Below are 18,100 nucleotides of genomic sequence, written 5' to 3'. Positions count from 1 at the left end.
GCAGAAAAAAAAAAGTGAAAACTTTTTTCACAAGGAATTGTGTGACTCTGAAGGTTTGTTTGGATTTCTGTTCACTGACTCTGGAACATTTTTTCCCTGTTCCAAAGTAATATGCTAATGAACATTTTAAAAAAAAGACTGAACAATACTGAAATAGGAATGTGTTTGTTCCCTTGATATAACTGTCTCCATCATTTAGGGGAATTATTTACATCAGTAGGTGGTTATGCATTAATAGTGAATATTAATATGATTTTAGTCTGCTAGGTTTTTAATTTGGCAGCTATGGTTGCCTTTAAGCTTGTAAAAAAAAAAACAAAAGTACATATATGAACTGTTTTTTTTCTTTTTTTTTTTTTTTTCCCCAAGGAGAATTAATACAAACATAAGTGTTATTGCAGCGTAGTTTCCTTCTATAGACAGCCAAAATTCTGTAAATGTTAAAGACAGGTTTTTTTTGCCTTTAGATTAGCTTTCCTAAATGAAAATTCTGTAAAGATAAAATGGGAAAATACTGTTACTATATTCATTTAGAGCGTCATATACTTTGCAATTAAACTGTAAAGAAAATCTTTCTCATTCATGCAGACTCCCATGGAGCCAAACCAATGGGGGAAATAAAATGGAGGGGAAAAATATTTCCCTCTTCTCTCCACTCAGCTCTGCACTATTTACATATGTGAGTGGTGATATGCCTGTGAAAAATGAGCGGTTTAGCCTGCCTCTTTACTTTCTATAGACACTAGAAAGTGTATATCAAGTGATTTGATTTAGCACTTGGGCTAAACTACATGTTATAATTTGCACACTACAGTTGCCTTCAAAATTCTTGACTTCAAATTCTCCTGACTTCTGGGGGTTTTTAATACCATCCCCAAAGACTATACCGACAGAGACATTAGTATGTACTTAAAGCATAAGGAGCTTAATAGAGTGAATAGCCTTACAGTCAAGATTTAAATTATATCAACATATGAAAACAGTTTTTGTAGCTAAGTTATAGTCTTACCTTACTATAAGGAAATCATATAACTTTTCTAGAAGAGTTTTTGAAGCCTAAAGTATTTCTGTATTTCAGAGTACACTATCTTATTAATGTCCCCTGTTTAAACTTTGTGCTGTCATCACACACATATACAAAATATCATTTTCCTGTGTTTAGCTGAGAAATTCTAAGTATATTTAATCAGTATCTTCATGTTAATGTAACAGTGCTTGCTTTAGAAAACCATGCTTTATCACTATTTGTTCACCATGTGCTGCTTGTACGTCCTTTGTGTTTCTCTCCATTGCAAGTGGTTGCCTTTTCAAAGGAGGCATTTTAACTTCTAGGCTTTGTACATGCTCATATACATGCATATGAAGATCATACTGGATGTAGGAACAAAATTATTAACTCTGGTCTTTGCAAAGGAAGATGTAACTGTGGGGTGATTGAGTTTGTCGGTTATAACAGAGTCCTTAGAGGAAAGCCCAGCAATGCTCCTTTTCTAGCTACATTTGTTGCATCAGTGGTTTGCCATCCAGAGAATCTCTGTCATTATTTATCCTCCTCTGAAAGTTTGTGTCAATGTAATGAGCAAACTTGAGACTGTTTAGGCAACAGAAAGAAAGAATGACAAAATGGTGATGTTTTCTATGTGGGGAGGAGGGACAGAAGGAAAAAGAATTGCATTTAGTATATTCTCTTCCTATATGTAGAAATAGTCTTGAAAAGCCAAATTCAAAGTTTGACTTTTGCCTGAATTCACCTTGAACTAGGTTGACTGAGGTTTTCCCTGCAGAGGGGAAAAAAAAAATTAGAAAATGCAGAGATTTAATCATAGCTTTGGTACAGCGTTATCCACAGTGAGTTCAAATCTTAAAGACGTTTAAGTAAAATTTGAAACTGGATGAGGAGGATTTGTGTCTGATGGCTGTCTGTCTTTAGGAACAAAATACACAGACTATTGCCAAAATCTCGTGTTTACCACCTTCTGATGTATTTTCATTTGGGCTACATAGAATCCCTTTGCTCTCTAGAGATATACAAGTGAGTTTCTCCTCAAGTTCATTCTTACTTTCAGTGTCTTGTTAGGTTAACTTTGTGTCAAATACTTGTATAACTCTACTGTTGTACATGTTTGTCATTCAGATCTCTGTAGATACAGCCCATGGCTACACTCCTCGAGCAATTGACATGAGCAATGTCACCCTCTCCAGAGATTTACATGTAAGTCAGAAACTCTCAATATGCCTACTTTTTATTTTATTTTATTTTTTAGTTTTCTTTTTCTTCTCTGCTGGTTTAAACAAATTTTTGTGCTTTATGTTACTTTCTTTTATGCGCTTTGATTTGTTGGTTGGGTTTTTTTCATCACCTCTGTTTGATCCTTGTTGCTTTGAAAAACATGACTCATGTTGAAAAGCTTCAAAGTTTATTACAGTCCTGGATTGATATTTCTCTTCTCGCTTTGTGAACATCTGTCATTTTGAAGAGAATCCTGAGCTTGCAGCGTCAACTTTTTTTCTGTTTATCTCTTATTTCTCCACCACATTCCCAAAAATCTTTTGTCATTGCTCTTTTTTCTAAATGGAAGAAATAAGAGTCAGCAACCACTGTTAAAACAAATGTAATGAGAATACAGAAGGAAGAAGTTTGGGGTAAGGTTTTGACATCTGTCAGTAAATTTATGTTGTTTGGAGCAGTATTTTTAGGCCGACAAACAAATGAGATTTCTGTCATTAGAAAGCTAGATTTTTTTTCCTGGTGTTTGATGCCGTATGGTGCTAGTTTTTACAGTTTACTAATTAAACTGTAGATATGGTTACAATATTATATAGACAGATATCAGATACTTTTAAATTAGCATGAGTGTTTGTACCAGTCTAGTAGTAGCACCATGGTGTTCAAAGCTAGATACAAAAAAACTCCTGAAAAACATGGTTAAGTTAGCCCTTGCTGGCTCTGTCATAGTGCAATGAAACAAGCAAACAGTAGTAAAGTAATTGTCTAACTGTACAGTATTTACTGTACTGTGCCTCCAATCATATTCTCACACTGGGTTTCCCCTGCTTGATTTCTCTCTTGTAGTTTACTTTTCATATTTCTAACCTTTGTAGATTTCTGACCAGCTTTACAATAATATGTATTTGTTGCCAAGTAATTGTCATACCTGAGTTGAAGCATTCAGTAGATTGCTAATCATTCCAAAGAGTTAATATTTTAAACTAATGAAACAGCTTCGTTATAGTGAACATCATTTATATGTTTGTATAGATTCAGTGTAGTCCAAAAGTCTGTGCAGACTTTTAATGCTCGTGAGACAACTCTTGATGTGGGCATCGTCATGGTATTATGATGCAGTAAACCAAACCCAGGGAAAAGAAACCAGCCTGTCACAAACCAGAAAAAAAATGGCATTAGAAATTCTATTACTCCCTTGTTTACTCTCCTATGCTGTACCCTCTAACATTTGTCATTAATTTAATTTCCTTTGTGGCCCGCAGCTATAAAGCAGAGCTGGTTGGCTTTATGATTCATTTGTCCTTAATTATAAAGAGAGGTCTTCTTTGAAACCAACTTCAGAATGTTTTATTTGAAAGCAAAGCCAATTTAATTAAAATGCAATTTCAGGTATTAATTGTCCTCATACTGTCATTCAGGAAACATCCAAACATGTTAGGTATTAATGAGATCTAGGTTTTAGAAATGAGCTGTATGTAATTTTGTACCTTTTCCTGATGTTTAATATTTTTAAAGTAGAGTTCAGGGTTAGATTCTCCAACCTTGTTTACCTCATCCTGTGCATATCCTGTGCTAGCAGGGATCATGACCATATCTAAAACCATAAGTCTGGGGAATACTTCCTATTCGGGTGACATCCTGGCTCCATGAGTATCTAGGTCTTGTCTTCATAGCACCCTGCCCTACCAGGAAAGAAAACACAGACTACACTATATTCTTCCAAGGTTCCAATCTGGATTTTCAAGACACCAGGACCGGAGTGTGCATGACAGAAGACATCTACCGTAACAGGAGAGAGACGTATAATAATGTAGCAGTGGGGAAATGTTTATGAAACAAATTGTTCTATAGACAAACAAGATAGGGCCCAAAGTTTTCAGTTTATCTGAATTCATGTGTATTCTCCCAAATAAAGAAGTCAGTATTCAGAAATTCTGATTAGTCAAAACGCATACTGAAGATGGGAACAATGTTTCTGTAGGTTCATGATAGAAGTGATAAGTGAAATCTACAAAAAAATCCAGTACTGTGTACTAACAGAGGGTATGCAGTCAGGAGAATGGGAGAGGTGGGTTTTAGAAGTTGTTTCATGTTGAAATAATAGTTCCTACCAGCTAGAGACTGGAGTATTTTCCTGTCTTTTGCTTGGTTTGGGGTCTAGCTTCTAGTTTGCCAGTCTGAATGAGTTTGTTTTAGAAAAAGAATGTATTGTGTTCTGCACACTGGAGCAGAATTTCACGCTCAATAAAAATCTACAGCTGCACCTATGGAGTCTCTTGTAAAATGGTTGGTGCTTTTAATAGTGTGCTTGCACAAATGAGTATTCACCTCGATCAGGCTGTAGCCATGGGTTTATAGTCAGCCTGCCACAGGCAGCAGGAACAGTCTTGTTTCAGTGCCCTTGACCAGAGCCTTCAGGGAGTTCTTCCTGGCACTGTTTTGAGAGTCAAGTCCCTGTCTGACACCCCAGTACTCTTTCTAGATTATACCCCTCTTTGTGGTTCCTTCTTTTTCTTATTGTTTTCTTTTCAGCACCAGGTTCCTAATACCTATACAGCTACACCCATCCTATCCAAACATTATATCATAACTTTTCAGCAAAAACTCTTGCATTCAGTGAATCATTCCAGTGTAATTGTATTGAACCTCCCAAAGAGAAAAGCTTGCTATTTAGTATCAACTTCTTGGGGGTTAACCTTTGCAACACATATTACTAAGCTCTCCATTTTCTTAAGGCTATGGCTGAGATGATGGCTGAAAACTACCATAACATATGGGCAAAGAAAAAGAAAATGGAGCTTGAAGCAAAAGGTAATATTAACTATAGGTATTTATAGTATTTTAAGTTCTCTATGGTTAGTTTAGGTCATATATTTGAGAAAACAGATTGAATTACTGAAAATTAAGAGAAAATTTAAACTGACAAAGAAGAAACAATAAAGTATCTGTTCTTAATTTACTAGTTTGTGATTTTTAGTGCCTGGAAGTTTTTATAGTACTGAATGTACCAGTTTCAACAGTTCCTGTTGAAGTAGTTTACTAATTCAAATATATCAAAGGAAGAGAAGGCAAAGATTGTAAATAAATTTAAGCTACATTAATGGATTTTCCTTCTAGCATTAGTCTTCCAAACTATTGCTCAGAGAGATCTGATTTCATTTGAATTGCTTCTTTATTGCAGGTGGATATAAATGGATGTTTACTAACAGCTCCTTGTATTGTGTATTTAAATGACAAGTGGGTAAATTTAGAGCACATTCTTGATTCCACATAAAAATTGCATGTGTTCCATGAGCTCTGCTTACTAAAATGACAAATTTTGCCATGTAATGTATAGCTTGCTGCTTTTTCTTAGTGTTAAAATAATTTCTTTTTTTGTGTTAAAGCAAAATTTTTTTCTGCAGAGAGCATATTTGCACATAGAGGTAACAATATTTGGAGAAACAGCAAGTTCTCATTTGAAAATGAATAAAGCTATATTTTGGTGTTCTAAAGGTGTCAAGTTGAACTGTATGAACCAAAGTTGGCCTTTTAAATTTTTTTTTTTTTATTGTGTACTTGCTTTATTCATTAGTTGTAGGCTTCCAGCAAAGGAACCATAGTTAGTGTTATGTAAAAGTAAAGTTCCATCATCTGGAAATGCCTTTGATAAATCTCTATGAATTTCCATGCCTTTATAAATATACAGATTTTGGTTTCATTTTTAAAGCCTTCTTTTTAAAACTGTTTTTCAGAATGAGTTGCCACAGGATAGGCTAAGTGCAGGAAACTGTAGGATACCGGAGGACTAGATGTCTAAATGGGTCTACTGTATTTGTCAGCTTTGAAAGCAGATTTTTACCTTTGAGCAACACTTCGATGAGAACACTGTATAGTATTTGTAGTGTTGTGCAAAGAAGCATAGTGCTGGAAAGCCTAGAGGCAGCTCTAGTGAATGAAGGAGAGGCTTCTGATGGAGAGTTTCTTCCTGTGGAAAGTAGATCTATTTGTCAGCTGGGAAAAACCTGGCCCTCAAGAGTGTGATTTTTTCCTCTAGTATATACATCTGCTAGTCTTGAAACATTTTTTATACATGAAGAACAGCAGACTAATGTAGACTTGAGGTACAGAATGCTTCTAATGCGTCTTAATTTTCATTTAAGCCTTTTCACATAAACAAGAATGTGAGCCACCTGAAAATTGCAAGTGTCATTTCCCTTCATTGAACACTTTGTGTGTATTAATTGTAATCAAACGATCTATTATAGTCTTAATGGCTTCCATAGATAGGGCACGTGTGCATACCAGGCTTGTATGCATTTTTTCATGTCTGTCTTCATCTGTAATATGGTGGAATTAGATCATGTTTGTGGCAATAGAGTAAAACCCAGTCATTCCAATGCTAAAGGCTGTACTTTCTCAAAAAAACCAAACCAAACAAGAGAAACCCAATCATCAGACTTGCCCACTAGGCGATCACTTTGCAAGTACTTATATGGATTCAGGCAGGACTAATGGAAATTTTTTTGGATATATGGCTTATAAAATTACCTAATGATATGTTTCCAATATTTTCTAAAGGAAATTTATTCCTATTTTAAAATACTACTGCTAGAGACTTGCTGTGGTATTTTTTCTGAGAGATGTCTGATCATAACCTTTACAATGTTCTGAGGTTTCATAGCAATTATTGTAGGAAGTCATTGTATTCCCCTATATGATGATGATATTTAGAAGGTTAAATCCCAAGATTGTTGCTTTTTATGCAGATATTTATATTAATAATAATGATTGTATTTTCCTGCCAAATTAACTTATCTGCATTCAGGGAGGTATCAGTACAGCAGCTATTTGTAAGCAATACAAATGAAATTTATTATGTTTTAGCAGCAATCTTTTGATCAGGTTGGACAGTTGTCTGAACGACATTTGAATAATGTGGTCTAACTTTCTGTCTTTAGTTTATTACTGTAAAATAAAATGGTATCACTTTCATATCATTTTAGCTATGCGAACATCTTGCTAAACTCTATGAAACCTTTTTGCTGTCATCAGAATGTTTAAAAACAGGACTCTATATGCTTATATATTTGTTTATATCTTAGATTTCTTATGAAACAGTGTGTTACTTATTGAAGTATTTTCAATATGAAATGAAGTTGTAATTATAATACACATTCGTACTAGTTAAGCACTTTTTTCTTCTTTAAGAGTTTTTTTGCAGTAGGTTCAACATATTTGCCTGGTACTTGCAGCAATTGATTATGCTAGAATTATATTTGTAGTCATGTCTGAAGTTTCTATCTGAAACTTTTTCTATCTGAAACTATCTTTTTTAGATTTGTGTAGTGAAACAGAAAATTGCATTGTTGTTATTTCAGACTAGATTTTACTGACATGTGCTATGTATTATTATGACATTGCTTTTACATGCTGAAACTGACCATGTCAACAGATAACTCTTTAACTGCTTTTTAATTCTCTTGATGTTCCATAGTAGGAGGAGGCAACCATCCTCTTCTTGTTCCATATGATACGCTTACAGCCAAAGAAAAAGCCAAGGACAGAGAAAAAGCACAGGATATTCTGAAATTTTTACAGATTAATGGATATGTGGTCTCCAGGTATTTATTCAGTATTAGTGGGATAGAAGGTTTCTAATACTCCTCAGTAGTTTCCGGTGTGGTGGTGTGGGTTGTGTTTTTTTTTGTTTGTTTGTTTGTTTGTTTTGTTTTGTTTGTTTTGTTTTTTAATTATTGAAGGAGAAATCTATTTTCATTTTTGAGTTTCAGCTCCTTCATATAGTATATTGTGAGAAAGAAACAAATTATGGAGTAAGTAACAGGGTTTTTGAGAGGCACAAGTGGGGTTCTCCATAATCTCTACTTTTCTTCTGCCTTTCCTTTCAACACTACAGAATGCTTTTTCTTTGTGGTGTGTCTCCATACATCCAACTGTTAGTAAAATTGTTAATTTTCTACAAGTGAGAGAATTATTAAGTCTTCATTACAGTTCAGGCACGTCCACATCTCTATAAAAATTTCTAGGCAATTGCTTTGATAAGACAGTTTTATTTCTAAAATCTACTACTAATTTCTTTTAACTGAATTAATTTGTAGCATTATTAAACTATTTTTAAAATAATAAGTGATGTTTCCAGTAGTATTTTTATCTATAGTGTAAATGTAATAGTAATGAATAAATGTATTAATCAACAGTACATATACAGGCTATTCTCTGCAGAATAAAATACATAATTCTTTTTGGTTTTAACATGATATTTTTACTTACTAACTGCAGCAAGAGTAAACTTCTAATTAAATTGGGAGCTTTTCTGCTTCATGAGCATGGCTCAGGAAATGTGAGTCACTAGGAAAGGCTGAAAGCATATCTGAGATTTCTATGGCTTGAACCTTAGTGAGTGAATGAAACAGTCACAGAGATGGATTTAAGTAATCATTGTGAATTAATTAGCCTAGCACATCTACTTAAAATCTACCCTACTTCCGTTCTTTTATATCACATATGAAATTCAGCCCATTTATAATCTCACAGCTAATCTAATAATCCTAGGTAAAATCTTTTGAGTAGCTGGAATAATTCAATTTATTTCCCTTCAATGGAGTAGGATGTACAAGAAGGATGTCAGTCAGCAAAGGTTTTCTTTCTCATCCCCTGTCAAAATAACAAAAGACTCCTCAGCTGCAATTAAAGTTACACTTCCTTTTTGACTACGACTTTTTGTTTCTGTCTAATTTAAACACAAGGGGCTTTTTGGTTTTGGAGGAGTGGAAGGCTAAGAAGGATGGTAAGATAATCATTAACTTGGACACACCTGTCATCTAGTAAATAGTCCATGCCACATCTACATCCTCCTGTGCTAGTTAAATGCAGGACTTTATATCAAGTTGAAATCAGTGGACCTGCTGCCTCTGTGACCACTGCTCTGTCTAAAATAACAAGCATCTGAATAGTGTTTTTCTTTGGTCTGCTTCCCACTAGACTTTCTACCACATATATCTTGCACAGATTTCTTTCCAGTCTTTTATTAGACAGTGACCATTCTAGCCCAGAGCACCCTCTGCACACTGGATTTAGGGATAATACAAACACTTGCCCCCTGCCAGGCACATGGCACTCAGGCACGTGGCCTGTGACCCACAGTCCCAATTCAGCTGCGGGCACTGAGCCCCTCACTCCCCTTACTGACATCGCCCCCCTACATTACCTGGGCTTTTTTTGGGGGACACACAGCATTCCTACCCCAGTAGCTGGTAACTAGGACTCCCACTTGTTCCAGTTGCGGACACCACAGACCCAGGGGTGCCTTAATCCCACCACTGTCTGATTCTAGTTGCTAGCACCAAATACTGCTGTAGCTAGCACTCTGGGCTCAAAGTCTGTAGGTTACATAGAGACATTCCCAAAAGCTATGACTCTCCAACTAATGATGCTCAGATCCTTATCACTCCTATTGCTGGCACTACAGGCCTGGGGGCACCTACACCCCAACAATTGCTGGCCCAGTATGCACTCATGCTGGTCTTACCAGTAGCTGATGCTTATTCCTTGCAGCACACACATACACCTGGGATAATGAGAGAGATTACACAGAGAGATAGTTAAGAACAGTTTTAGAAGTAGTGATGAGGTGCAGGGCTGAGTCAGACAACTGTATTGGCAGGGCCCAGTTTACATGTGAGCGGCCCCTTTTAGACCCCTTTTTGTTTTTTTTTTATTCCCTCCTCTGTACTCTTCCTTGATCCTGCTCCCCTGCACATTCCATCATTAGTTTGCATATTTCCACTGATCTGCCTCGAATATTCCAAATCCTCTTGTTCTTCATGCCCCCTCCTCTTAGGTGTTATGAAGTCCAGGTTGCACCCTACAGAGCTGTGCTTGAAGTTTCATAACAGCCCATTAATTAATAACTGGAGAATTTTGGTCTCCAGCATTTTCTCCTTTATCCCTTGCTTACTAGGTTTTTTGTCACTATATGTTTTTGTTTGTGGTTTCCTTCTTATTATCCCCTTTTGTATTGAGAAGGTCCTTGATCAGATAATCTTAATGACACAGAGACTATTGTACCTTTACAAGTGTCACCTGACAAAGCTACTTTACTTCCAGAATTTCTTTTTCTGAAACTTTTCCACCAAACACCACCAATGTTCTAATTTAAAGCAGAAATGTGCACCACACAGGCAGTTTTATTCAGTAGGTATGCTTTAGTAATTTGCAAAATAGCTGAGTACTAATGTACTTGGTACTTCTGACAGTGTGGTTACTGACTCACTGGCTGGTTGAGCAGAGCTTCTTCATGTGCTGTCATTAACGTCCCAATCCTGCAGAACTGAGGCTTGTGTCATTGCCAATGTGTTACTAGCAGACATCAGCCCATGTCATGGATCCACTCTCATACTTGCAGAGTCATACTTGTTGAAAGAAGAAACACTTCTTGTATCAGACTAGTAACTGTGATGGAACATACTGGAAAAGGTAGACTGCAATTCCATTGCTTTGTTCTGTTTTTTCACATGCTACAGAGCTATTAAAATTTCTTTTTTTACAAACAGAGTTTTGGTGAAAAGTCATTATGAGGATGACTAGATTACCTTCTGGTTTGATTGTTTAAATCAAAGTATTTTGTTAGTTTCAAAACTCCTCCACCCAGGAATCAGTCCTTGGAGGGAACTATAAGACAGTAATGCCTTACAAGTAAGGGAAAGAAATTGCAATGATACTGGATTAATCTGACTGACTAGATTTATTTTTCTGTAATTTTCTACTTGGGAAATCTGAGTTGTATTTTAATAAATTGCTCAAAACCTAAATGAGCTTAAGACTACAGTTTACTTCAAACGCAGTACAATCCTTATGTTAGTAAGCACTTAATCATTACTAGAGAAAGTGGTGTCAGACTGCATGGAAAGGTATGACAGAGTCCTTCTGCATGTGTGGAAATTGACTTGCTTTTTTTTACAGAGGACTTAAGGACTTAGAATTAGACACACCTTCCATTGAGAAACGCTTTGCCTACAGTTTCCTTCAGCAACTTATAAGATACGTGGATGAAGCCCATCAGTACATTCTGGAGTTTGGTATAGTACTCTTTGTGCATTTTCTTAACTAAATATTAACCATGATGTTGGATATTATTAGAAAGAATCAGATTTTTTTTTTTTTAAAAGATACGTTCTTGGACTAGGAGTTTTCTTTCTAGTTTCCTATAGTTGATGAAGATGATGAATTTAGGAAAATTATGCAGTTTACATTTTCATTCCAGTTTCCCATATCCAGTCATCAGATGAAAAACATTCCACAAAACTGTATTTTAACTTTCATTCCTTGAAAAAGAGAACTAGCTGCCTCCTTGTATTTATGCACAAATTTATAATCACTTACATGCACATTGATATTTACTATTAAACATGTAATCCCTTTTTCACAGAGCAAATTAAATCAGTCATTTGTACCTTTCTGAAATTTACTTTGAAGGAGGAAGCTGAGTAGAGAAACCTCTTTAGCAAACTCCCACGATGGGAATGTTTTCACAAACACCCAGCATGTGTTTTGTCAACAGTGCTATGAAACAAAGGATCTGCTTGATCTGCTTTTGTTAAAGATAAATAAAATACAAGTTTGGTGACCTTGTATTTGACCATGTAAAGCTTGACCTTGTAAAGCTCAAGTCATCTTCTTACGTGAGCAGTAAAAACCAAAAATCCTGGCCAGATGTAGCTTCTGTGTGACCACTGGAGTTGCGATGCCACATCATGTACACTGTGCCTCATGTCTAGGCATTGATGCTGTAATTGACAGTATTAATGACAGGAACCACAGCAAGATTGAATGAATCAGCGCTCATCCAAAAGCCTATCTTGTTTTGAAGTGAAAATTATCCAATATATGAATTATGATATGCCATGGTTACTTACAGTAGCAACGGTCTGGCCTTGATAACTCACTGGGTTACTTGTGCTGGTAATGCCTGATAATCATGGCTTCATTCTACTTAAATTTGACACAACTGCAGGAATGAAAATGAGTAAATACTGAAACACCAGAAACTCTGGTGGAACAAATACCATTCATGTCCTTCAATGAATTAGTAAAAAGAAGAAAGTAAAGGATAAATAGTCTGGAAGCTGTATCAGATTACATCTGTGAAAAGAATATGATTTTTATAGTAATGGGGGAAGTGTGGCAATTTTAATTTCAGTTGGATAGTTCTAACCCTTAATTTTGTTCCTTAGACAAAGTCCACAAATACGTAGTAAAAATTGGGTAATTCTGTTTTTCCTGAAAAAGACTGGAGAAAAGTGTTCCATTAGAATCTGAGTTCGGGATTCCAGATCATCAACAGTAACTAGAAAAATACAAACATAGGATCAGATTTTCATCTCACAAAAATATCCATATCTCTTTGGACTATGAGATATCTACACTTTTATGAAGATCTGGCCAATTTTTCTTTACATGTTTAATTTGCTGTAACTTCTCATGAGGTAATCATAAAATGCCACTTTAAGTAGTGTGTATACTGTTTGTGGATTGTGAAATCTACATCTAAAGTTGACCAGTGTTATTTATTAATGGTGTACACTTTTTAAGGAAAACACAGAGCAGACTGTAATTAGCATATGTGACAAGGAGCTTACTTTTCTTCTCTCTGCAGATGGTGGCAGCAGAGGCAAAGGAGACCATTTCCCATATGAACAAGAAATCAAGTTTTTTGCCAAAGTACAGTATATTTTTCTTATTCTTTGTCACATAGCAAGTAGTTGAAGCGAGAAAGCATTTGTTAGTGAACATGATTATTGTTGTTATAGTTGCACTTTTCTGTGTTAAATTTATTATTTTATAAGTTAAAAACAGTAGTAATAAAAATAGCTGAAAATACTGTAGGATGAAGAAAAGATGTGAAGAATTTACAGGACTGTATTCTTATTCTCATTATTTCCTTGCTCCATGATATGTGACTACGCACGTGATGGTATTCATAACCTCCCTATATTTTCTGTTTACTGGCTTAGTGTACTTCCAGAGATTTTTCTCGTTTACAATCTTCAGGCAGATAAATGTGAACAATAGCTATTGGAATTAACACAGCTATGTATCTGTCAGTGTATCCTTCTGCATTTCTTTCCTTGTTTTAAAATGATCTGATGTCTCCATCACCGAATCACAGAATGGCTGAGTTTGGAAGGGCCTTCTGGAGGTCATCTAGTCTAACTTCGTTGCTCAAGCAGTGTCAGCTAGAGCAGGTTGCCAAGGACCACATCCCACACAGCTTTTGAGTATCTCCAAGGGTAGAGACTTCTCAGTCTCTCTGGGCAACCTGTGCCAGAGCTCACTTATGTTCACACTAAAAAAAGTGTTTTCCAATGATCAGAGGGAACCTGCTGTGTTTCAGTTTGTGCCAGTCGGTCCTGTCATGGGGCATAACTGAAGAGCCTGGCTCTATCTTCTTTAACACCCTCTGTTCAGATATTTATACATGTTGATGAGATTCTCTCTGAGCCTTCTCTTTTCCAGGCTAAAGAGTCCCAGCTCCCTCAGTCTCCTGTCATTTGAAAGATCCTCTAGTTCCTTCATCATCTTTGTGGCCTTTCACTGGACTCTCTCCTGTTATGTCCATATTTCTCTTGCACTGGAGAGCCCAGAATCAAACAGAGCACTTCCAATTTGTCCTCACCAGTGCTAAGTGGGGAGGAAGAATCACCACCTTGAACCTGCTAAAAATGCTCTAATGCAACCTAGGATGCTGTTGGCTACCTTTGCAGTGAGGGTGCATTGTTCTCTCATCATCATGCTGTCCACTGAGAACCTCTGGTCCTTCTCTGCAAAACTGCTTTCCAGCTGGTCAGCTCTCAGTGCGTACTGGTACCTGGGGTTATTCCTCCCCAGGTGCAGGACTTTGCACTTCCAGGTGCTGAAAGTCATGAGATTCCTGTCATAATAAATTAACAAAATCTGCTTATGCCTTTCACGTGTAAAAGCTTGTATGGTGTTTGAATATTCAAAGTGTCTTTTAAATTCATTAGTAAGTAAGCAACAGTAGCTGTCTGCATGATTTTCTAACCCTGACATCCTTGCAGTAGATTGCAATCTTAATACCTTAAAGTACCTGGAAATCCATGTGGTACTATTTTTCCAAGTTGATTGACTCAGAAGCTAGGATACCACATTCTTTTGAACCATGCTCCAAAAAGAAAGTGATTTCAAATTTTCTTATTGGCTGTTTATTTTGGACCTTCTTGTGGCTGACACCTGCAGTGGGTGCTGGGTAATGGTCACTACATGAGGTAAACAGGAAAACTTCTGTGCACAAACACTTCATGAGTTAAAATGTTTCAAGAGTTTTAATAACATCTGGAACTAAGTCCCATTAGTGTGCTGACAGTTGTAGGTGAATTTTTCTCTAGCCATAAATTAAAAGGCATGAACAGCAGTAGTTGAGTCTGTGTATATGGTATTGGAAAAAATCTTAAATGATGAGACAAAATGATACTTTCTGCTTTCTTCTCCTTCTGAAAACCCCACAGATCCAGTCTCAGATGTAAATTTTTTTCTGCTGTCTTTTCTGAGGACATTTCAAGTGTCTTGAATACTAAATAAATTCAAAGAGGAATAGCTATTAAAATATACATAGAGATTTTAAAACAGAAAACATATTTGAAATCTCCTGCCTTTAGTTGTGATTTACAAAGAGTAATAGAGAATGTTGTAAAGAAAGCCTTGAGATAACCATTTTTTTTTTCTGATGTAATTTCAGGTTGTGCTCCCTTTGATTGATCAATATTTTAAAAATCATCGCCTGTATTTCTTATCTGCAGCAAGCAGGCCTCTCAGCAGTGGAGGCCATGCCTCTAATAAAGAGAAAGAAATGGTGACAAGGTAAAACTTAAAATAATATTCGTGCATATGTGTGTCTGTCTTTAAACAGCAGCAGCTGATTGTGGGAAAGGGAGAAGTGGGAGGCAGAGAAATATTTTTATGAACACACAAATTAAACATTTTTCAATTTCTTTTCCTGTTAGGAAAATTCTTGGTATAAAATGAAGAGAGGAGTACAGATTATGATTATATGCTGTTTCAAAAGTAGCAATGATGATTTTAGCACGCATGGAACTTAATTTTAGCATTATGTGCAACAATCCAGCAGTTGGGCAGTGTGTGGCACAGACTATAAAATTGTGCATCAGTTTTCACTGTTGGAAACAGTTATATACTGAAATTGTTCCTGCAAAACTTTGTGGTAGATTTAAAAGCCTAACTTTTTATAACTGAGTTTGCATAAGTATCATTATTATTGTCCACCATAAAAATTAAAAACGAGAAAGTTGCATTCTTTCTGCTCTTTGGTTTTCTAAATAGTAATAGCAGCAGTAATATGACAGAATTAGTCACTTGACCCTTTCTCTGAACTTGTGGATTTTTAGACCAGCTCTCTAAGAAATACTTTCACTTAATTTCACTTCTGATTGAACTGAAACCCTTATTTCCCATTTAGTAAGGTGGACTACCAGCTTCATACACATATCATGATTGCTTTCCTGGCTGTTGATGCCAGCCAATCAGTAGTCATGCAGACGCAGGGTTTGCAAGACTATGTGAATACTGACTGAAGTCTCTAGCAGCAATACTAAGCCTAAGTAAGTAATGGCTATCTTGACTCTGTGATTTGGCAGCTTGGCTGAATGGTATTCTTCAAAGAATTTAAAAACTTTGTCAAAATGCATGCATCTAGGTAGTTTTCCACCCTATGAGCTGCTATTCTTCTGTCTGTAATATCCCGGATAACAATATTTTCACAGTTGTTAAGTCATACTAGTGAAACTCATACTTTGGAATATATCAAACATGGATATATCGGAATACCTGTTGCATAGATACATTCAGGACTTCTGCACATATGCTGTCTATCTGTGTGAGATTCTTGAACATGCAGTCCAGCAAAAGGATCAGAGTTGCTGCCATGCTTAACTGAGTTACCTGCCATCCAGAAGTGTCAGCCAAAGAGAGGAAGACACATGCAAGGAAACCTTGGATGAATGATAGGTGTAACCACTGCTATTGACCAGGTTATTTCTTAATTATCAAGATGTAAAGATAACAGAAACTGTGATCCGTTTCTTGAAAAGTTACTTTGGGCCATTTTAATATATTCCAAACCTATTTTTTGTGTTGTGTGTTGTTTGTTCCCCTACCCCTACCTACCCCGCATTTTTGTAGGGACTTTGCAAAAGCTGAATTTTAGTTTTTTTCTAATGAGTTTTCCCTTTAGATTGGTTTGAGTGCAAGTCATATGTAGGATTTTCTTCAAACTAAGGGCAGCTTCTGGCTGCTTTTTTTGTTTCAGAGAAGATAAGCTTCCATACATTAAGCTAGAAGAGTTTATAATTTTATACTTTAAATATAATTTATATATTATAATTATTATTTTGGGTATTGATAATGCAGTGCCAACAACAGCTGTTAACAACAGCAATAACCATTCTGTGCCCATCAAACACACTAAATCAAGATCTGTTTTGTGGGCAAATATGGGTTAGAGCTCTTTCTGAAAGATGGTGGCATTGTATTCCATCTTATTTGTAACCAGCCTCTTCAGTATTGGGCTTTTTACATTTCGCATCTGTTAGACCATCTTACACATCCTTGTACTGCTGCAGTTCCATAAAATTAGTTCTGGACATCAATCCAAGTACTGGCCATTTGGAAATATTTATTTATTTATTTAACCTAAACTAATTACACTGGAGAAAATAGCTTGTCTGACTTTGTGAAATTGTAGCATCTGCTGAATGCTGCATTCAGTTGAGTAACATCTGCATGTTAGAGAATAGATAGTGAGATATTTAATGTCTTTGTTAGAATGGACACAAAATTTATATGATGGTAACATGCTTCTGCACAGCTTCTCCTGTTGAACTGGGTGAACCAGGATCCTCATCAAAGAATATGTAGCATATGTCTGCCTGATGGAATAAAAAGTGGACAGAGATACCTGAACATGCACCAGTCAGACTTGTTTCAAAGCAGAGCTGTTGCTGATGCTATAGTGGATCACTGTGCACTGGCTAATTAGCTTCATTCAACATGACCTGGCTGTTCTGATTCTGGACATAAATGTTTCCATTTGGCACCATGCTGTTGTCTGTCAATGGAACAACATGTTCAGATCTCATCCATAAACTGTGGAGACATGCTTATGGTGTCTTTTGCTCTTAAATCAGAGGTTGATAACTAGCTTGTGTGCCTAATTATAAAATAGCCTAATAAAATGACATGATATCGTTCATGTCATTTATAGCAGATGAGAGGTTTTGCAGCATTAAAAATAACACCAAAACTGATGTTGCCATTAGAGAAAATTCTCAGACTGAACTGGATCATGAAGGTAGAGCTAACACCTCCTAAATCTGGAGGCCAGGTCAGTTTGGGTGGGACAACGTGCTCCTGCTTCTATGAATTAACACAAAACTTCATTCTCATTGTTCTGAAAGGCTGGACTGGGGGAGTGATGAGGTGGGCATTGCTCATCAGCACAGCAAGTAATGTGAAAACATGTGAAATGAAATAATTGATCATATCTGTTTCAGATGGGTTTTAACTATGTAAGAGACTATTTCTCATGTTAAGTCTGTTTAAAAAGCAATGTATTTGGAAAAAAAAAAAAAAAATCACACTGTGTTCAGGATGACAGGATCCAAATTGGACTAAGTAAACATTTTCCATCAAACACTTAAATTAATCTGACTTCCTTACCTTTTGTTTTCAAATTGTCAATGGTATCCTGAACCTCATTTTACTTCTAAAGTTTTGATGGTTATTTCCTTGTGGATTATATTATAGGACGCTTTTATATTAATTAGCTTTGCTTTTCTTTTT

The 18,100-nt window shown here is 36.1% G+C and overlaps 1 protein-coding gene across 1 annotated transcript in view; it reads left to right on the top strand.

The window, feature by feature from the left end:
- Positions 1–18,100, top strand: part of RYR2 (ryanodine receptor 2 (cardiac)) — a gene marked incomplete at both ends in the record, with an annotated part of 182,510 nt that overhangs the window by 131,052 nt on the left and 33,358 nt on the right. Inside the window, 6 exons of the mRNA XM_008945486.1 lie at positions 2,135–2,212; positions 4,963–5,038; positions 7,707–7,830; positions 11,189–11,304; positions 12,882–12,946; positions 14,982–15,103. Of these exons, the coding sequence (XP_008943734.1) occupies positions 2,135–2,212; positions 4,963–5,038; positions 7,707–7,830; positions 11,189–11,304; positions 12,882–12,946; positions 14,982–15,103 (581 nt within the window). The remainder of the gene's footprint in view (positions 1–2,134; positions 2,213–4,962; positions 5,039–7,706; positions 7,831–11,188; positions 11,305–12,881; positions 12,947–14,981; positions 15,104–18,100) is intronic.

This window comes from Merops nubicus, unplaced genomic scaffold (assembly GCF_000691845.1).
Source record: "Merops nubicus isolate BGI_N331 unplaced genomic scaffold, ASM69184v1 scaffold788, whole genome shotgun sequence".
In the NCBI taxonomy this organism is placed as follows: domain Eukaryota; kingdom Metazoa; phylum Chordata; class Aves; order Coraciiformes; family Meropidae; genus Merops; species Merops nubicus.
Note: the sequence above shows the minus strand (reverse complement) of the source record. Positions and strands in the feature narration are given on the sequence as shown.